This window comes from Cardiocondyla obscurior, linkage group LG13 (genome assembly GCF_019399895.1).
Source record: "Cardiocondyla obscurior isolate alpha-2009 linkage group LG13, Cobs3.1, whole genome shotgun sequence".
Lineage (NCBI taxonomy): Eukaryota > Metazoa > Arthropoda > Insecta > Hymenoptera > Formicidae > Cardiocondyla > Cardiocondyla obscurior.
In genome coordinates, this window is record NC_091876.1 from 2,390,791 (window position 1) to 2,412,927 (window position 22,137).

At 40.6% G+C, this 22,137-nt stretch overlaps 1 protein-coding gene across 2 annotated transcripts in view; it reads left to right on the forward strand.

Annotated features, from left to right (window-relative positions):
- Window positions 1-21,525, forward strand: part of Galphas (G protein alpha s subunit) — a 29,222-nt gene extending 7,697 nt beyond the window's left edge. For both annotated transcript variants that reach the window (XM_070665091.1, XM_070665092.1), the window contains exons 6-11: window positions 3,832-3,929; window positions 12,441-12,495; window positions 12,748-12,821; window positions 13,351-13,530; window positions 13,622-13,826; window positions 13,940-21,525. In XM_070665091.1, the coding sequence (XP_070521192.1) occupies window positions 3,832-3,929; window positions 12,441-12,495; window positions 12,748-12,821; window positions 13,351-13,530; window positions 13,622-13,826; window positions 13,940-14,086 (759 nt within the window). In that variant the 3' untranslated portion in view covers window positions 14,087-21,525. The remainder of the gene's footprint in view (window positions 1-3,831; window positions 3,930-12,440; window positions 12,496-12,747; window positions 12,822-13,350; window positions 13,531-13,621; window positions 13,827-13,939) is intronic.
- Window positions 21,526-22,137: the final 612 nt, after the last annotated feature.

Below are 22,137 nucleotides of genomic sequence, written 5' to 3' on the forward strand. Positions count from 1 at the left end.
AATTCACGCCGATCGATGCAAATTTTCCGTCTTGATGAGAAATTTGTCGCCGAGTCTCGAATAGGGGCTTCGCACCGCTGGTAAGAAAGATTACGTATCACGATTCGTGTACATTATCGAGTAACGCAAGGTTCCACCGGATAATAAAGAAGACAATTGACGCAGTTAAATTAGTTAATTAGCCGATCGAGCTGAATTTGCCACGCGACCTGTTCCGCTTTACACCCGAGATTTCCAACTGATCGCGAGTCGTTCGAGGAACAATTCCCGGGTCCATTGCCGGAAAATTTGAGAAGAGCGTGATGCCGCGGAAACGGATAGGAGGCACCCGATCATCGCTCTTGAAATAAAGTCGTCGCGACAAAATGACCCGCGCATTTTGCGTCATTCACCAGCGTAGACGTGTATTACCTTCACTACCGTCGATGCCAGAGAGAAAGCGACTATTATTTGTTGCATTGGTCGACAACACCTCGGTTCGGATTAATTGCTTGCCGCTGAGCGCGATTTCGGCGCCTCGCAATTCGCGTTACGTTAATTATTTTTTTTTTTTTACGGCTGTAAAACATAAAACGCGCGATTTTCGCGAAATTCGCCGTGGTCCTGCGCGATTCGCGTTTAATTTGTCTCTGTCATTCGACTCTTCACATACCGCGAGAGATGAGAAGGAGCAGGTGAGGGTGTTTCGTGGAAGGTTTATTTTAAGAAAATCCTAGGCCTAATTTCGGCACAGACTCGAAACAACATCGTTAGCGCGATAGTTTTTCCTTTATTTACCATACGACATAATTGGCGCAGTTAATTTGCACGCGGGCGAATAACGTAATTGTTTTGTAAAATAACATTAAAAATTAATGTTGGAGCCGTGATACAAAAGAGAGTAACCGTAACACGATGTATTTGTTCGAAAAAGTTGAATTAATCAGCTTCGAAAGAAATCAATATGTATAATGATGTTATTTCGTGGAAAATCGTGATACGCCGAGGTAGCAGCGAGATTTTAAACCGCAACGATGCGGCGTAACCGGATGTAAATTTAAACATAAATGTGATAACAATTGAAAAAGCGATTCGCTCGTATTTGCCCCGATCTTTGAAACGACGCATTCGCATTCGATCCGTTGAACAAGGGATTTTACTTGTACGTCGCACGCGAAAATTTTACAAGGCGTGTGTACGTGTCCCGTATTTTTAGCCGTGTTACATGCTCGTCGGTGGCGGCGGCGGCGGCGGCGGCGTTTAGGGGCTTAGCTGAGAGGATGACGCGTTTGGACGAAATTATTAGTACGTGCATAATCGCGATAATAGGCGGAGACACGGCATCAACACCGGCGATCCTTTCTCGCGCGCGGCGAGAGAACGAACGGATCGACGATGCGTTCGCCCATCGATCGTAAAAGCGTGGAAATAGCATCGACAGGAGAATTTATTAATATAACCGTCGCCGTTATTGCCAGGCACACCGGCGGTGTCGGCCACCGGCGACTGGTTGCGTGATTTGCCGCTTGTACCGTGACAACACTCGGGATGGACTTCCGCTGTCACGGTGCCGAACGTGTCCTGTCGCAAGTTCGCCGCGACACTTAAGGCGATGAAAGGGCACATGCGAGCTACAAGGCTTGTCAATTACGCTTGCCCCGGCTTGCGGCTTTCCCCAAGATTAAGTCTATGGGGAACAATTTTCGCGACTCGGTCGCTAAACCGGCTCATATCTAACACCGTCGGCCGTCGTCGAGCAACACTTGCGAAAGGTTCACGTCTCGGACGATAATTGAGTGTCGTCATTATTATCGGCAGGGATTAATCATTATTATCAGACGGCGGCGTTTGACATTTCGTCTTGCAACGTTAGTCTCTATGAAACGGTATGAAGCGATGTTTATTTCGAACGTCCGTTGCTTAATACGTCGTTCAAAAATTATTTGAATATATGATCGATCGGTGACGAAAAAAAGAAAAGGAAAAAAAATTCTGGCCGTAAGAGAAAAAAAAAAAAAAGTTTCCGACGCGTTGGCACACCACGTGGACTGTACGCGCAAACAAAGCCTCGCTATTTTGCAATCGCGCACATTTAGTATGTTTCGCCAGAAATATCATCGCGCGATAGAACACGATGCAGCTGCATGAATGGTCAAATAATTAATAATACTTTACTTTACGTTGTTTCGACGTTGATTTATGCATGCCGGCTAGCATGCTTGCACCGCGATTACTCGGCAACTTTTAATTCCCGCCGTTTACAAGACCTTCTTGTTGATCGCGATACATTCTTCGCTCGATCACTAAATACCGTTATTAGTTAATAATCAACTAGACGACATTCTCTGTCGGCCCAGATTTCACGCTTATCTATCCGCATCTCTGATTTATCAAATTTCTCACGCTCGACGGAGAAAGCAGAAGGAGAGGAAAAAAAATTTATTAAAATCGTATTCAACGGAATAAAGATTTATTATTTTTTCATTCATAAAAAAATTAAATTATTTAACACTCGAAGAACCGCGGGGCATCCTCGCGGTGGCGTTCCATCGGAGCGAAGCATCCCATCCCGTTCCGGTAATAATTTTTTCGGGATTGTTAACGTGCTGCGTCGTGGAAAACCGAAGCGTCAACCTTCCGCAAAATTATGTGAGGAAACCAAGTTTCCCGCGGCACAATAACATCTAAATTATTAATGCGCTCGGCAGTCTCTTCCAGTAACGCTAAGCGTGCAGCCTTGCGGTCGCCATTATTTACGTAACATTCAAATCGCGATTATAACTCACTTATTTAATACGTAGCTTACAATACGATACAAACGTGGAGTATGTCACAAGTGTAAATTATATATATATATATGTACACATACATAAAAACATAACCCGAAAAGCAGATATGGCATTTGCTGCGACGAGCGGCGGCGGCGGCTGGCGTACGTGATTTCCTCCCCTCTCGGCCGCCGGGTGCGGGGTGGTGTAGTGGGTTGCGTTGCCCCTCAGTCCTCTGTGACCGGTGCTCCGCAACACATCTACGCGCGCGCTTCGTGTGAGATTCGACGCACACCACGCCAAGATCACAAGATCACGTACGCTAGCCGCCGTCGCAGCACCACGAACGCCATTCCTGACGGTGAGTGTACGTATACATATGTGTTGCCTTGAGAAAGCAAGTCCACTGATGTTTTAAAGGCCCAAAAATTCAAGATATTGAAATAACCGAACGATTAGGTGGTAGGACGATACAAAGCATATGTGTCGTAGGTTTATTTGGAATTTACAAGTGATTTTCTGACTAAAAAGTCACGCAAACTCGGCAACTATTTACAGGTCGCTTTTACAGTTAAAGACGTTGACTATTTTTTTTTTTTTTTTTATTTCTTTTTCGACACGTTCGAAATAATAAGTTACGAGAGACAAAGATGAAATAATCTCTACGGTTGATTTAAATGTTTGTTACAAATTTTTTGCGTGTAGATGTGCGTCTTCCGCTTCATTTTTCAATGTCTTTACGGACGGCACGGTTCTTTTTTTTTTTTCATAGCGAGTTAACGACGAATTAAACCTCGAGCGTTACAACAGTCCACGTAATAAAAACGGCGATAAATGTACTATAAATACACGCGAGTTGCGAGGCTCTCGCGCCTTCTCCAATTCGCACAGGGCGAAATCTTTGTATCGCAATCGGGAATTGTTAACAGGCCGCTTCGCAGCGTACATCGTATTGCATTTTGAATCTCTCAATGATTTATGCTCGATTTTCAACGAACGTCCATAACTGAAATAAATACCGCGGCTTTATTTCTCGAAAAGTTTCGCGGATGCATCAATCTAATTCATCTGTTTCTGCTTTCAGGAATTCTACGAAATCGTTGAAACTCTTTGGAAAGACCGGGGCGTTCAGCAGAGTTTCGAGAGGAGTAACGAGTATCAACTCATCGACTGCGCCAAATAGTAAGTAGATTTTTCTGTTTTACAAACGCGCGAATGGGTTCAACGATACGTTGTATTCGACGTTGAGTCTCGCGGGGAATGAAAAGTAGCACTACTGGGTATCGTCATCAATGGACCGTGCGTGCTCTCTCTCTAATGACGCGCCGTAGTCCAGTCGATTCGAGTACGCATACGTACGAGTAACTTAAATAAATTTACCACAAATACGTCTCGCCGGGCGTTTCGCCGTTCAACGACTGATTAATACACCGTCGCTTAGTTTCGAGCGAACTCGATTCACTTGTCTGTTGATTCGCTAATCGCCTTCCTACATTAATAAAACACGCATCGCGGTTATTATAATCTATCACCGATATCGCGAATACAATAAGAAATCCGATGAGATAATGTTTACTCGTCGATAACACCGTCGTGCATCGCAAATCTCTCGTGGCTGGACGCACGATCACCTTTTTTTTTTTCTCCCCAACAATTTTATTTCATCAGCAACACTTTGGTTTTTCATGTAATTCCGTCGTTCAACGGTGCGTTACAGTTTGGTTAAAAAAATTTTTTTTTTATTTTTAATTTATATTTTTCTGTATTATTATACGTGCAAACGCATTTATTACGATTGTCCAATTATCCGAGGGGGGGAAAAATAAGAAAAATCCACATGTATATAGACGCAACATGCGCGCGTGTATTTATAGACTTGTGACACCGATTTAATGCCAATGGAGACAATGCCTTAACGAGGTAATCACTTTAATAGGGGCCACCCGTTTATTCAGAGACTCTCTCGACAAATTGACCCAACCTCGAGCTTTTTTGTACGCTAATTTGATGATACGAGCGTTGACTTGGTTATATAAAGCGGCGTCGTCGCGTAATTCGATGAGATTACGATAGCGAATGCGTCTGACGGATGAGAACGAACGGCCGGATCGAGTGCAGTAGATGTTATTTTAAACGCGGGGGTTATTGCACCAGATTTTTTTTTTTCTTTTCTATATGCAAGGGAAAACGTGTAAATCTTTCTAGAGTAAGCTACGGTGTTATCTGTTTAGCCCACAATTGCCGTGTGACTAGTTTCTCGCACTTGTCAAATCGCCAACTTTCGTTTGACAGTCGCCCACGTGGATTCGTCTTTTTCCGCGGACTCGAAAAGACTTTTCATTTACCAATATTATACTTAAATGCGTAATACGCTTAAAAAAAAAATATTCTGCGCACGATTTATCTTGCGCTATTTTAAATCTGCATGTTATAATTTTAATTCATTAAATTTCGAGGCGTCAGCTCGGCAAATAATAACGAGATGATAATTGTGTTTTTTAATATTTTCTCGCGGTGCAAAGGAAGGGAAGGAAGAACGTGTATATATATTTCTGTCAAAATTATCTGCTTAAACTTTGGCATATTACTACATTTTCACAAGGCGCCTCTCTTTTTCTCATTCTCTTTTTCTTCCTCGCCTTTATCAATGTTTCGTGCTACACGTAATCGCATTATCACGGATTTCTTGTATTTTCTTCTTTTTTTTTTTTTTTTTTCCATTAGTGCGGCTCGACAATATGGCTCTCTCCTCTCCTCCCCCTCTCTCTTTCTCTCTCTCTTTCATGTGCAACGCAGGAATCGTTGGTGTTAAAAATAGCGCGGTATATTTTTAGACGCATCGCGCTCAGCTAGTGAGATATAGCATATTCGTAGATGACGGAGACGCAAGATGGCTATAATCTTGCGGCATCTAGCTTGTAGCGATCGTATTTCTATAATTGTACATCTGGTGTATTAAAATACGTTTTGCTATATTCACCGATGCATCGACAGAGGCAAACGCGTGGAAACTCGATTATTATATTTTATTTGAAAGTCTGCTTTTTTACCATGATTTTTAAACGTACCGGCGCGGCGGAGATATTGCATGAATTTTTTTTACGAGTATTTCTCCAAGAAAAAAAATTAAAAAAAATAAAAAGTCCAACCAAAAAAAAAAAAAAAAGATAGGAATCTCTGTGATAGGTCTCTGATATCCGTTTTATTCTTACATCGTCGTTATTTCGCTGGTGGAATTGTCTTTTGTAAAAGTCCAGCCACCTCGTGTGCACTAAATACGGCTAAATATGGCGCGACGATGCGTACTCCCTCGCGAAAATATCACAAATCTGAGTCAGTATGTGGAGAATAAATATTTGCCCGTTCGCACGATTACCGTGCACGACAACGCGTGATTATTGATCGTCGATTTTAGCGGGAATCACTTCCGGATCGAATGGTTTTTACCCGTCGAAGCAAAGATTTGCGGCACGTAATTGCGTAATTATTATTATTAACCAGAGACAGAAGGGAAGGGAGGAGAGTAATAACGTAATTTTGCGCGCGCGGTGATATTTTAACTTCGCTTCTCGTCTCTCTCGTAAAAGTAAGCAACGTTTCAATTACGCGACTTAAAAAAGGAAATACGCGCCGCTATATTTAGGCACTGGGTCTATATCGCGCGTATTATTGATGTCGCTATAGACATAGCTCGTAAATGTTTAGTTACATGCCCGGTTTCCGTGCGCCTTTCTTTCTTCGCCGTCGACGTGCTGGTGGATACCGAGAGTGATACCTTTTTCTTTAATATTTTCTTATCTCGATCAACGCTCTTGAGATGCGGCGGAACGAGCTAGAGGCCGTGCATCTCTCCTAGAACGCGCCTCGAGTAAAAAAAAAACCCTTTACGATTCACGCGGTAGCTGCATTTAAATGCCGATTGTAGCAAAATAGAATTTCGTCGGGAATATAACAGTAAATAATTCGAGGAGAATTAACCCGTTTTTTTAGACGCTTTTCTTTCCTACGAGCGTCGAATGAATTAGGCACGAGATAGAAATTGTCTTTACAACTTTGCACGCGGACTGCACGTTGAAGACAAAGAGGATGGTTTAATGTTCACAAGATAGAGAGCCTCGCGTCGGTGATGTTAGGGTAACGCGTAGCTAGGACCGGCGGGTCTGTCAAATATTTGCAGTTCGAGGGAATGATCGCGCGGGGCCATCGAAGCCCCAATTAGTCATGGGCACCGGGGAGAGATCCCTCGTGCGCGATATCGAATCGAATCACGGCGACTTTAAAACGTAATCGGATTTCCTAATCCCATCCCCCTGAAATTCCACTGCCGCGGGGGATGTTCGAGAGTAAACCCCGGGAGTGGCGTCCTTTGCAGCGGGAGAAATCCTTCAACCCAATCCCAAAATTCCTCGGTCCACTCAGCCGCGGACTCGGGAATTTCATAGCAACATTATCGATTCTCGCCAAGGTGCGCCACGCGTCTCTGCCCCGTTGTCGTACAACCGGTGCAACGGATTCGTAGCGACACGGTACGAATGCATAAGCTGCATACCGATTATACATCGGGCCCCCTACACCCACACGTCGAGTCGATGTAGTTCTGGGAGTTAAACTGTTACCCACTTTCCAAGCAGCGGCTCCGCGAGCACGGGGGTGCCCCGATGTCATCGCGTATGCATACATACGTGCGCGCGTATAAGCGAGATAAGAATCGCGCGGATAATCGGTCGATGACTAATATGCCGGTTCGGTAGCTCATTTAATCGGCATAATTATCCTGAAGTTGATCGAAATGATTCCCCACAATCGTAAAAGAACCGGTCAAGTTTTATTTTATTTTTTATTCATTTATTTTATTTTATTTTTTTTTTTTTAACTCACATTTGCTGACGCCACGATAGAGCGTTCCATTAAAACGAAAATTAACCATTCGAGATGAATTTGTGTACCGAGCATCCGTATCGAAGGGATTGAGTAATAGTTAAGGGGAATGGCCAATCAGTCTCGCTAAGGGAAACTCCCCTTGGAATTGTTCGTGGGGCTCTGTATATGGGAGTAGATTAACACCTCGTGTATAATGTTCTATATCGCGGTGAATAACGTGGCCGGAGCTTAGAGCCGCAGGAGGGACTTGGGTGGTTGTTGCCGGCGACATCAAACGGGCGTTCGATTCCGTGCTTCGTCCAGAGTCCAGTCGATACACGTTATTATCGCGCGCCGATCCGGCTTTCATCGTTTTCCCCCGCTTTGTCATCGCGAATTAATTCTTGGCGAGCGAGCGTTCGAACGTTTAAACTTTTAACCGGAAGCGGCTGAAAAATCCGACGCGGCGTTCTGTTGATCATTACAAAAGCATACCGCACTGGCTTTATTATTTCTGCGACGATGAAGCTCGACAATCGAATAGAAAATAATTAAATGAATTGAAGCGAAACGTAAAATCTTTTGGTTGAGAGGTAGACTCGTTTTTTTTTCTTTTTTTTTCTTTTACATCGTATGCTGCTGTAAAAAAAAAAAAAAAGATAAAAAACAATCGTTGGTTTATTTCTTATAGGGGATAATTCTCAAGTCCAAGATTTTCTCGTTTTTAATATGTAAAGTAATAGTCGACGGAGCAAAGTATCGCTAGCAAATTCAATTGATTTATCGTCGTGTTTCGACGTGTTTATCGAGAGTGCGCGCAGACTTAGAGCTTGACCTGCAACCTCGTATAATACTTGGCACATTTGCTAGTTTTTGCCGACGGTGGTTTACGCGTTTTGACTGGCCCGGATCGCCGTCAGAAATAATGTTGTCACGTTTGCTCGCCCCAAGGTCTCGACAGAGGGTTAACACGAGGACGATAACGAGAAAATCGTTCTGCAGCAGCAGCCGCCAGTAGGTCACGACCTCCTTCCTCTTTCAATTCTCTGGAGGTCGATAGCCTCATTTCTGATGGAACGCGCCAATTCCATGACCTACCTTTTCTCGCGAGCCTACACGCCCGTAGACACGCAGATACGCCGAGTCTTTTTTCCCCTCTCCTCCCTCTTTTATCGCATATCGCTAAAAATATAGTAACAAACTCCACTCGACGTACCTTTTCACATTTCTAAGCGTTTTAGATCAATCGCGCGATATTTCCCCGCTTTCGGTAATAATGCCTTTTCATTTGCACACCCCCGTACTTTGAAAATTCAACGTGATTCTATGTAACGTCGAGTTATCTTAAGAAAATTGTTACAGAAAAAAAATCCCAACTATTTATATTTTTACGATAAAAGTTTTCCTCGCGATTGATTGAAAATTGAGTCGTGGATATGGAAAAAAAAAAGGTGTAATGTTTTAAAAAGTAAAAGTTCCCTTCGTTAATTTGAATGTGAAACCTCTCACTATCGCTCTCGCAGCTATCGCTTTGGGCAAGAAAACTATCAGTAAATAGGTATCTTTTAAAAGCAAATTATAGCTTTGCGGTCGCATTAGTCTCGTTAGTGTCGTCGGTACTTGGCACAATTTACCATCGTTTCTTTCCATCACATTCAAGGGCTAGACGCTTTTTCATTTATGCGTCTCGATCGAGATCGTTGCATGCAAATTATCCTCGCGCAAACTTATCTTATATCCCTTTTTTTATATTTTTATTTTAATTTTTTTTTCTTTAATTTTTACGTTATCATTGAATTTGTCTGTTTTAATAATTCTCCGCTCTAAGTTTTTTTCTTTCTTTCTATTCTTTTTTTTTTTTTTTCATTATTGCGTCGCTATCGAACAATCAAATTGGTTATTCCTTTTTATAACTTGGCGTATTAAATCTCGCTGGAATTAGTGCCGAGAAGTTAACAAGTGTTATCGCTGCCGCTACTCTCGCGATACGCGGACACCTTTAATTGTCTCGGAAAAGCGGAGGAGTTTTATAACGTTTTCCGCGATAATAACGGTGTTAAACCCTCGTGTACGATTGACGGCGAGCACAGAGCGAGCGGTGGCAGTGACCCATGACCCGGATCGCGGAAAGTGGGTGCCAGAGGGGCGTGTATGCACACCCGGCGAGGCCGAGGGGTTGGGGTTAGGGTAGGACATCGTCGAGGATCGATTTTCCCTCTCGGTGGGTTTCCTCCACCCTCAGCGCTCAGGAAGGGAGGCTGGATCGCGCGAAGGGAGAGGGTCCCGCGGTACAGAGAAAGGAGCGAGCGCGAGTGAATGAGAGCGAGTATATGAGAAAGGTAAAGAGGGTTGGACGTGTGTGCGCGCGTCAGAGAAAGAGAGTACTCGTTTTCCGAAAGGGTGAGAGAGGGTGGTGGCGAGAGAGGCCGAGAGTGAATGCGAGTACACACATACGGGACGCGAAATAACAAGGGGAAGAGAGAAAGAGAGAGAAATTCCCTTGGGCGCTCTCGATATTCCTCCCTTCTTCAGCATCCGCTTCCGTTCTCTATCGCGGCGTGCGCGCTATCATCGACGCGTTTCCTGTAGGATCCCGCGGCATTCTACGTGCTCCGCGGTGTGAGACTCTACCGAGCGGGAGGACCACGGCGCTCCTCTCGCTCCGCTGGAGAGAAACGGAGGTAGAAGTAAGAGCTTAGGATCGGGCGAAACCCGACCGACCCCCAGGACGCGGCGTTCGATCGAAAGAAGAAAGTTGGCACTGTGTCGGGAGGGCTCCGACCGACCGATCGATCGTTTCTGATATCGTTATTAACGCCCCGGTTCATTTAAACGGCTAAAAACCGTCTTCACTCGATTCCGCGTTCACTCGCGCTTTTTACGTCCCGTGATCATTGTCTCGCTGTTTTTTTTTTTCCTCCTCTCCCGTCTCTCCTCCCATTGCTCTCCTCTGTTCTCGTGTCAAGAGGGTTGCACGCGCTCCTTCTTTGTAATCGATAGACACGCGACAAAAATAATTTGGCAATTTTGGGAACGGGAATATACCATCGCCAGAAGGTACATACGTCCTATTGCAATTTAGACAGAAAATCGATGCAAATGAGATAATACAGTTTATATTATTATCTCGCGGTTCTATTTCAACGAGTCCGGAGATACGTACGGTGCATAATGTGATGCAGTTGTACGCCGGTAATGTCTGATGTAATTGTAACAATCTGATGGATATCGTATCGCGAGCAATAGTCGTAAGATCGATGCGAATATAATAACATGGTTTATTATTATCCCCGCGGTTCTACACCGGGGACGGAGATACGTACATGCATGTACACGCACATGTATGCATGCAGAATATATATAATGTTATGCGGGCAATATGTAACGCTATTTCTTGTACAACTAATATAACTTGTAATGTGATAATATCGCGAAACAACAGTCACAAAAGATCGGCGAGGATATAACAGTAGCAGCAGTACGATTTTGTTGCGTTGTTACGTGATCCGATATGCTTTATTATTCCCGAGGGAATGAGTTACCTTTCGACGAGGAAACATTGACTTTTAATTAAATAGATGCTCGCGGTCGAATTATTCTTTCGAATAAAGTAAATCTTACTCTCTCTCTTTTTCTTTAAGAGAAATTAAAGGACATGACAATTCTAAACGTGCACTTTTCATAGCTCAGGTTTCTCAGAAAGATCTAAGGGAGAAAGAGCTCGCGTGCTTGTCTTAATACAATTTCATATTTCTTTCTTCGTAGTTCTTCGCCTTCGCAACATAAGCTCTCTACTTTTACCAAAATGACTACTCCAGTTCTAGACTTTCCATATGAAATGCCGATATAAAATATAAACGGCGACGCGATTTATCTCGAATCACGTTTACCAATTAAGTCTCGGCACGCACGTCGCTTTTAGAGCAGATCGTTTGTATGCGTTTCTTACGACGTGTCATTATAGATTTTTTTTTTCTTTTTTTTTTCTTTCTTTTTTTTTCCTTTTTTTTTTCTTCTTGATGTTTGTGTCGCATTGCGAGTAGTTTGTGCTCGAAAATGCGAAAATCTAAGACTCGAGACCAAGATTTGATCTACATTTATGTCGCGTACAAAAGAGACACCGTTTTCGACCACAGACGGACGTGTAGAGTGGCTCTTACGATAACGATGCGGTTGATTGACAATGATTGTTATCGCGGATGCCGCGTATCGATCGAAACTAATTCAACTTGATTTCGACGAATTCATGTCGTCGCGTCCCGTTGTCGAAAGTATAAGTATTCGATATTTAACGTTTTTCCTTTTTATATAACAGAATTCGACAGAATTGACAAATTAGAGGGCTCGTCGCACGTCGGGAAAATAATAATAATAAAAATACGCCGACTGACTTTGAGGATCACTCCCCTCTTGATAGAAAATTTTTCGACGAAACGGCGGCGTACGTTTTGTGCAGTTTAGTCAGACATATTTCTATCGAGTGGTAATAAAAATGTGCAATCGTTCCCTTCTCCGATTGGTAATGTTAGCTTAATGAAACGTGCGTCGAATGCACGTCTTTTCGTTTTTCCATTCGGTCCGCGTATCGCGCGGAATATTCATGGAACATTGCGGATGTCATGGCGTAGTTATTGAATATGCTGTCGAATAAATATGGAAAAAAAAAACTTGCCACGGACGCAATCATCTGCAAATATTTACGGCGTTACTTTGCGACAATTGTTTCGGGAAAAAAAAAAAAAAAAAAGAGAGAGAGAAAATTTACGAATTAAGTAATCGAATATAATGTTGCCTCGTAGACAATCTCATTGATCGTTTCTTCATCTGTTTCAGTTTTCTAGATAAGGTAGCCATCGTAAAACAGCCGGATTACACGCCCACAGAGCAGGTAATTATTATAGTTTCCCCATCTTTTGGTATCATCATCAATATTGTACGGAGTAATTTCGAAAACGATTAAGACATCTTTAGCAATTTTTTTTTTTTTTTCTTTCGCAGACTTTGATGATTCGAAAAATAGATATTACTCCGAGATTAGAGTAATCGCTCTCTGCATTAGAGGCTGAGGGAAAAATAAAAAAAACTTGCGCGCAGCTACTTATACATAAATGAAATAACGTGCACTCGTATTTTGTTTCAGGATATCCTGAGGTGTCGAGTCCTCACGTCCGGCATTTTTGAGACGCGATTTCAGGTCGACAAAGTAAACTTTCAGTAAGTTCTGATAGTGCGGTATGCCGTAACTCGAATATCGTGTGGCTGTATGTAGTCAACAGTATTACAATAACATCGGTCGACGGTAAATATAAAGGCGAAGCGGCGACGACGGTGATGGTGATAACCGTAGTGGCGGTGGCGCACATCTTATCGTTAGCTTAGCACCTTCGTGTATTACTGCCGCTGACTGTCGGTGACTTACGCTGCTGTAACGTGCAAGCGGAAATCCGTTAACCGCGTTAACGCCTCCGCAACTTCGTAACATTTTCCCTTTTTGCGTTCACTCGCAGGTCACGTACGGTGCCCTAGATTATTTTCTATAGGCCCACCACACCCCTTTGTCGTCGCCTGTGCTCCCGCGGTACACCTTTGACTAATGCTCGGGAAAGAAATTTGTCCAGTTGCATCACGACCCCGAAATATTAATATCATTCCCCCCGAGGGTGGCCTAAACGGATAAAGGCTGCGAATCGATCATTGCGCAATTATTCACGGACGAGTATTGAGCATTTCTTTGTATTTGCAGTATGTTCGACGTCGGTGGACAGCGTGATGAGAGAAGAAAGTGGATACAGTGCTTCAACGACGTTACAGCGATTATATTCGTCACGGCGTGTAGTAGTTACAATATGGTACTCAGAGAAGACCCTACGAAATTGAGACTGAGGGAGAGTCTCGATCTTTTTAAAAGTATCTGGAATAATCGGTACGCTATTCACAATTATAATCGTACAGGAATTCATCTCGATCCCGGGCGGGCGTTGTGTAGTGACATATTGTTATCTCCTTTCTTGCAGATGGCTCCGCACAATCTCGGTGATCTTGTTTCTGAACAAACAAGATCTGTTAGCGGAAAAGATCAAAGCGGGCAAGCACAAATTGGAGGATTATTTTCCGGAATTCGCGCGCTACCAAACACCGGTCGAGCCGGGAATGGCGGCAGATCCCTCGGAATTGCCGGATGTCATAAGGGCCAAGTACTTTATCAGAGACGAATTTCTCGTAAGTATAACGCATGTAATGTACGCATGTGGGTTCCGATCGATCATCACGGCTGTGTTCGGCCGAGGTATCCGAGACATTCTGACGTTGTTGCGACCCACTTGTCTTTATAGCGCATAAGTACGGCGAGCGGCGACGGCAAGCATTACTGTTATCCGCATTTCACGTGTGCCGTCGACACGGAGAACATCAAAAGAGTGTTCAACGATTGCCGAGACATCATCCAGCGGATGCACCTGCGCCAATACGAGCTCTTGTGACTTCGTTCCTGCCAACGTCTCCTGTCATCGTTCGTTAACCTGATGGTCACGCTAATGGTGCGCCCCGATTTGTTGCTACCACTGCGAATCGAATGTGCGAGCGAGCGCGTTGTGCCGTGAACCGTGCCCGCGAGAGTTCCATACGCCTGGATGTATTCAGGTATTCAGGTGACGCGTAGGGCTTCCTCGCTAAACTTAGAAAAGACGGATGGCCGTGGCTCAAAGAACGACTCCGCGCAAAGTCGATTCAGATGATGTGCGCTGCGAGCGATTATCTGCTGTGCAATTAGAGTTGATCTGTTACGTATGAGGCGAGTTCCTTCTCGCGTGGAATAAAATTTCCGCGAAATCGCGAGTGAGCAACGCGACGCGAGATGACCGCACCCCGGCCGGCACGTCGATCCCGCGTCTTTTACCACCCGTGAGTCGCAGTTCGATGAAAATCAATGAGTGGCCCTTACAAGTGGGCGTATTCTCGATTACTCGACTCTCTTTTCAGTTAGATGAAAGAGTGTGCTGAACGCTTGTCGCCGTATCCAAATGACGGCGGGATCGAAACGCTCTCTCGCGCCGTTCGATTGCGCGTGTGAACCATTACCTCGTTAATTTTATTCCTCTCGCACTTGCGCCCGCTTCACGGCGGACCCTGCATGCGAATCCTGTCATAAGCGTGGGCCAACGTTGTCGTCGGATGTGATTCGAGGGACGATCCTCTTCGTTCAACACACTCTTGATGTAAATGATCCTTCAGATTAGAATTAAGAATGTTTCCTAAGACTTAGGCGAACCTCTCCGATCAAAAAACATAAGAAAAGAGAAACAACTTTTATCATTTTTCACTTTCCTTCTTAGCCTTACTCGTTTCCGAATCTCCGCTATACTTTTGCCTCGCTCCCTCTTCGTACATACATCTCGCTTAGAATCTCCGCGTCTTTTATTCTCTTTTCGTTTCTTTTGTTGAGCCTTCGATTTTCGAATCTCGATTCTTTTTATTATTACATTGGCCCGACCCGTAGGAGTCTCAGCCGCACCCTTTTTATGAGAAGAGTATTTTGTGAGATTTTACAGTATTTCGAAGAGCGTTTTAATTATATAACTATGTATCGAGTATATGTGCAGGGTGACCGTCCACGGATTCTCATCGTTTTAACGTACATTTCTTACAATCGAGAGATCTCTCATGGATATGAATTTTCTCCTGTTTCTTCTTCCTTTTTTTTTTTTCACCGACACATACGACGCATACTTTTTTTAATTTTCTGTACTTAGACACACGCGCTACCCGCAGTAGCAAACGTCTGTGCATTCTAACCCAAGCCCTAGCCCACGTAAGAAATGTGCCACGTTTAAGTTCTTTATTGCTACGCACGCGAGTATAATTTTGCGATACGTTAAACGCGCACGGCGTTTTGAGACTTGTGTAGGAGTAATCATTTTTCCTTCGCCCTGGAATTCACATCTCGTATTCTCTTACGAAATAAAATGGTTGCTCCTCGATAATATATACGCGATAGCGTATTTAAATCTTTATGTTTCTGATCCAGATATCGATCATGTCATCATTTTTACGATTCCCAAATGGGACAATAATCGATAAAAAAACAAAATTCTTATTGCTTTTGCGCCAGTACAATTACACTTTTTTCGTCGTCGCTACTTGAACATCCCGTGTGCGATAAGCCTTCTGCCAACTTTCCCTCGATTTTCATTATACTTTAGCATCGAAAAATAAGAGGTTGCGCGTCAATGAAGTATATACATAGATCAAGCAATTCGAACACGGTTAATTAGCAATTTTCTATTAAGGTACAGAAATCAAATATTTTTTTGCTACAGTATGGAAAAATAAATAATTACAAATTTATATAATTGTATATAATAATTTTATAAAAAGAAAAACTATATATACATATATTTTTGATCAGAGATATGTACTAAGTCCGACATTTTGGCATGCGTATAAAAAAAATAAAAAGATTAGAGTATTAATATATTGGAGGTGGGGAAAGGAGAAAAATGTCACTCATAAATAATTAGGATTAACAAATAATATAATCTTGCTAGCTTGGATAATAATGATACATCGGAATGAAAAGGAAGATTTCGACACGAATAAAGTCTTGGCGCGTTTACATTGTCAATTATCGACTTCATTCTTATCCTAAAAGTATTGAGAATTCTTGATCTATGTGCGTATATCATTGTCTGCTCGCGTATCAAGTTGTTTAGAGCGATGTGTCTTTGGTATTTTATATGCACGAGTACGTATACATCGTCGTATATCTCATCGTCGCTTATAAGGGTTTTCTATGTAATCGAAACAGAGAAAAGAATTCCAAAATAAGTTTGCGCACAGTACACTCACATTTGTACACGCGTTTCTTTTGCCTATGCATATTATTGACACAAAGATTAACCAAAAGTCGAGATAATTACAATAAACTTAATTAAATCGGTTAAACTTTTTTTTCGTGATTGATTCGTGTCATAGTTATTTTGTAGTGATTAGTGCGGTAAACTTTAACGACCCGTGTTCATCATCGCAAGTTAAAATTATTACATAAATGACAAAAATCAAATTGAAGCAGACTTATTAAGAAATATGAAATGAGCGAGATTCCGAGGGTTTTGTGTAACACACTGTAATACACTCGACCAATTATTTCTGTCTTTCCTTATTAAGTAATTATTAATTGTATCTTTGTAATTTAATCTCATTGTGTCGTGATGGGAGCGCACAACTAAAATTATCATTTTAATTTGTCTCGCAAAATTATCTCTAATAAGGTTATTTAAGGAATTTACATCTTTTTTTTTTTTTTTTTTTTATTTTACAAATGCCTACGCAATTTTACTCTTCTTTTTTATCTTGTAATTTTATTTGATATTAACATTATATTAGATTTTGTCCGCTCGACTTATTAAATTAATATTTTGCGCGCGACTCTTGACACTTTCCATCGTAACCCGACGAGAATATAGAAATCTCTAGGCGTTACGTAACAGGTATCCTCTACAAACCGACTCGTCCATAAGTACGTAACTGTAACTTCATACAATATCAATGTGCATGTATGTACATACAATGCGTGAAGCACAGTACCAAAAAGTCAATCGCAAAGCAAAATTTTCTCTCACGCTTTATCGTCTCGTTAATTTATTTATTTGGCAATGACATGAAGAATTTTAGAATTCTAATTGAAGAATTTAAAAGTTTTTATATAGAAATAGGAGATTGAATATCACGATTCTCCGCGGTTTGGCAAAGAAATGGAACAGTGTAATCGGTCGTCTTTATGTATATCTAATTTGCACACCTGTCGTGCTAGTATATGTATAAGTGCAGACAAGCCATAGTTCATAACTTTATTTATAAGTTTCGTGAAACATTATTATTTTTACTACGACTGATAGGGAGGGAGGAAAAAGAGAGGGAGAGAGAATCGACGATAGGAAAACACTTCTTTGCGATAATTATCCATTGCATTTTCATGAAACTTGAACGTTTACGTACAAACTCAAGTGAAGGCAAATATAACAAGTGATTTATACTTTGCCAGGATTTTGTTTTCCTTCTTCTCTTTTTCTCTCTCTTTTTTTCCCACGGTAGTAGAAAAAGAGACAACGGATAGGCTTTGTTTCCTAATTTCGAGAGGTTTACGTAGCGACGTCGAACGGAAATTGGCACGGACGGAAGATAAATCGAAGCCATTGTAATGTTGGATTTCTGTTGTCTATGCTACTGGCTACGACAGTATGTACGTTTCGTGTGTGGAGATATGGGTGACACACAAGGACAAGGTCGCTGTTAGTCACAGACCATGAAAAAGAAAGAACTCTCACAAGTGTAATATATTATTTATATGTGTGCGTTGCGAGAGTATGCGTGTACGCAAAAGAAGGATGGACGATGCAGCGTGCGGAACAAATAGCTGATTTACGTGGTCGCGACTATATATGTATATATAGCGCGATATATATACATAGACGCCGAGATCGCACAAGTTTTTTTTTCTTTTATCTTACGTAAAAAAGAAAAAACGGGCATGCATATATATGTATATTATATGCGAAATATATTGTTATTTCCGCATATTTATTATTATTTGTAAATATCATAACGTCGGAGTCCGTATTTATCGAGGGAAAGCAATGATGATAGGTTTGATTTCGACGGACTCGTTTTAATTTGCGAATCTCGTGATCTGGATCACGACGAACAACTGATAATATCAGGAAAACTTGTGTCGAATTAAATGAAACATCGTTACTTGTCGACGATCAAATATTCTTTGTGGACCACGTTGCCGATTATGTAGCCTTAAATGGCGAAAGTGAAAGTAGAGACGTGTGGAATTGGAATTAGCATAATGTAAACGAGAATAAGCAAGTTCGAAGTAATCGTTAATAAGGAACTATGTCAGAAAATTTGCCTGTTTGCGATTTAGTTGCACTTACCAGACTATTGGCTAATTTTGATTTAGTTTATTCTCTTGTAAAAAATATATATATATTGAAAAACAATGCAAGAGTTTAAAAAAGGCTACGTTTAAAACTATATCTGAAGTGTTAAAATAGAGAAAATAATTTTTTTTTCGTTTAAAAGAGCGCATTGACGTTTTAAAAGACAATGCGATTCTTAGCTTGTAATATACCTATAGTTATGGTAGTTGAAAACAATTAAAAATAAATATATCCAATGATCCTATTAGCTTTGGAGCTCGGAAACGTTATGTATTTCCAATAAGAGTATGAAATTACTTTTATCGTATGCAACAGTTGAATACGGTTAAGATCAGATCACGAATGAGTCGTAATAATTATTGTTATTCGATAATCAATCTCCTTGCATTGTTCAGATTTTATTGAAAATGAATAGTATCGTTGTAACATAAATTATTATTGCCATTCTGTTGGGCGACTGTCATAACGGTTATTATCAGGAGCTGACCTACTGAAAGTAGTAGCTTGAACGGATTCTTCGTAACTCTAGTATCGACGAGATTTGCAAAATCGGGTTAAAAATTATGCACAAAATCACGAAAGTTTACATGAACGCGATGAAATCACAGTCGATGTCCATACGAGCGCAACTTTACTTTTATAAGAGATTTATTGTGTAATTTTATATTCTATATAATGCCACGTTTTAAACTTGAGAGAGAAAGAGTTTTTTTTTTGTGATTTTTTGAAAAAAAGAAAGAAAAGAAAAAAGAAAAACCAAAATCTAATTTTACGACAAACACTAATGTGACTATCTACAGCGTTAAAAACGAATGCATAAGTATATATGTGAGATAAAATTGTAGAAAGAATGCGTTTGCGTTTTCACGTTACCATTTGTCACGAATAAGAAATGTATCCGACGATTAGTTTTAAATCGAAACCTATGGAATAATGTCAGATATACTGTTTCCTTTTGGATGATTTCATCGACGTAATTAGTAACAATTGTATAGTCGATGGTGTTATCGTTTTCTTCGATATGTGATGTATACATATATGCAACTTGGCAAGTTGATCGAAACATATGAAATTAATTTTTTCACAGAAGATACGAATTTATTTCGGTTAGAATCGACATGAAGTCACGGTGAAATCGTCCAAATGTGGCATTATCTTTCGAAGCTGGGCCAGTGCACTATCTTATCGCTCTTCCATTACGGAGAGGAAAGGAAATGTTCCATTATCATGTATCTATATCATGGTTCCACCATGGTTCCATAGTGGATCGTGCCTTTCTATAGTTTTTTTTTTTTTTTCTTCTTCACACAAGTTGTTTCGTTAATTCTTCGTCAGTTGTCGGAAAATTCTATTCTTTTCCTAGACAAATTAGAAACGCAGAGTGATCTTACGTTTCTCATACTCTGATCATCGACAAGTATTTTTTAATTTAAGATTAAACAAAAAAACGTTTTTATTAAATTTTATCTCTGTACACAGGCACATGTGAATGTACACAAATATCTCAGATGTACAGACGAAAAGATATCTATGCAATATGTTATCTGTATTTATTTATGTGTTTTCTTTTCTTTTTTTTCTAGACTTCTCTTCTTATTATTACGTCAAGTTATGTTTGTGTGGGCTCATATAAATGCATGATTTTCTAATGTGAGATTGCTCTGCCGTTTTAGAAAAAAAATTTGAGAAGCAAGAGAAAGAAGCTACTTGTGCCTCGAGCGCGTTATCTATTCTAGAAATTAAGTAATTAATCGAAATGGTGTCATTTCTATAAGAATATATATATATGTATGTGTGTGGTGAACGATCATTAGTGCTATTTGGAATTTGACTTTTTCTAGTCTTCGATAGCGGTTCGCTCGGCTCCACATTTTTATAAAGCGTAAAGATTCGCCGTTCATATGTATCGCGCGTTTAGTGGTATATATTATAAGATATTATATACGGACAGAAAAAAAAGTGTGTATGTGTGTGAGAGAGAAAGAGGGTAGGAGACAGAGACAGAGAGAGAGAGAGAGAGAAAGAGAGATATGGGGTTTATTGATCTTACCTAAAAAAAGAAAATATATCCAGTAGGATAGTTTATAAGATGCAAATAAAGTAAAAACCTCGTGAACAGAGGAGACTGACGAATACAACGTCGTTCTGTAAAGATAATCACTTTTAATCCAAATCGCCATAAAAAAAACGACGGATTACGTAATTATTGTGCGTGAATGCGAAAAAACGTGATTGAAAAGAAACAAAAAAAAAAAAAAAAAAAAAAAAAAGAAGAAGAAATGAGAATTATTAGACTTGTCAATATAACTAATTACGTCTCCTCGCCCCGTTTTCTCTCGTATCATTAAATTACTCGTTATTGCGTGTCTCTTAGAAAGATGTTTAGGTGAAGACTTAAAGGTTATTATTATTATCGCCATCATTATAATCATCATTGTCATCACCATTATTATTATTATTACTATTATGAGAGAAAGAAAAAGAGAGAGTGTGTCTAAAATGTAAAAGAAGGTATCTTTTCGATGGTGACATTTAATAAGTGCTATACTAATTTAGGAGCAACCGAATAAGAACGAATGCTAGAGAGTGATTGACGAACTTGTGAAATTTATTAGAGTGATTATGAAGGAAAGGGGTCTGTTCTCCAATGTAAGAACCCTCGCAGAGAGCCGGAACTCACTGTTAACATTGAGTTCCAGCCCTCTGCGAGAATCCCCACATCGGAGAACAGGCCAGTCTCCTTCATAATTACCTTTATTAGGAAATCAAATTTATATTGTTCGTACCACGATTTCTATCTAATTTAATTTATACTCTTACCATCGTTTCTCGTAATTCCGTCGAAAGGAGTTACGTCAATGTATAAGAAAATAGAAAAGTAAAGAACAAGCACGATGAGATAAATCAATAGTACCTCGCGTACAGTACAATTAATACAATTAAAGAAAAAAAAAAAAAAAAAAAAAAGGAAACAACTGAAGTACTAAAGTTGCTGTGTAAAAGTACGCAAACGATCAAACATATGATTAAAGGCGCTTTACTTACGTGTTACATACACTGAACCTTCCGGTGTACGTCGTATATTTGATGGTGCCATTCAAGTACGAATCGTGGAACGAACATAAATAAAATATATCGAATCAATCGCGCGATTTGAGTGATGTGCATTGGGTGTATTTCAAATGACATACATATATGAAAATCATATGCATGCCTGCGTTAAACATGTTAGATTACGAAGAAAATATTTCATTCTCATTCTGTGATGATGATTGTCTGCTGAATACGAAAAGCGAGAAGAGAATAAGAAATGTTTACATAAAGTCTTAAGACTAATGGATGAGTAAATTGATTTAGCGAATAACAATTTAATTAATATTCGTTGTATTAACTGCGCAAAAAGAGAGAAAGAGGAAAGAAAGAAATAAATCTTTATAAACGTAAAGAGACGCGCGTGTTTCTCGTTCGTTACGTGTATAAAGAAATGGTGGACACGATAAATTCATCGCGCGCAAAATATAGAACTTTTAACATGTTAGAAACGAAGGAAGAAAAAGAATACCGAAAAATACACGTTGTATCCGAGT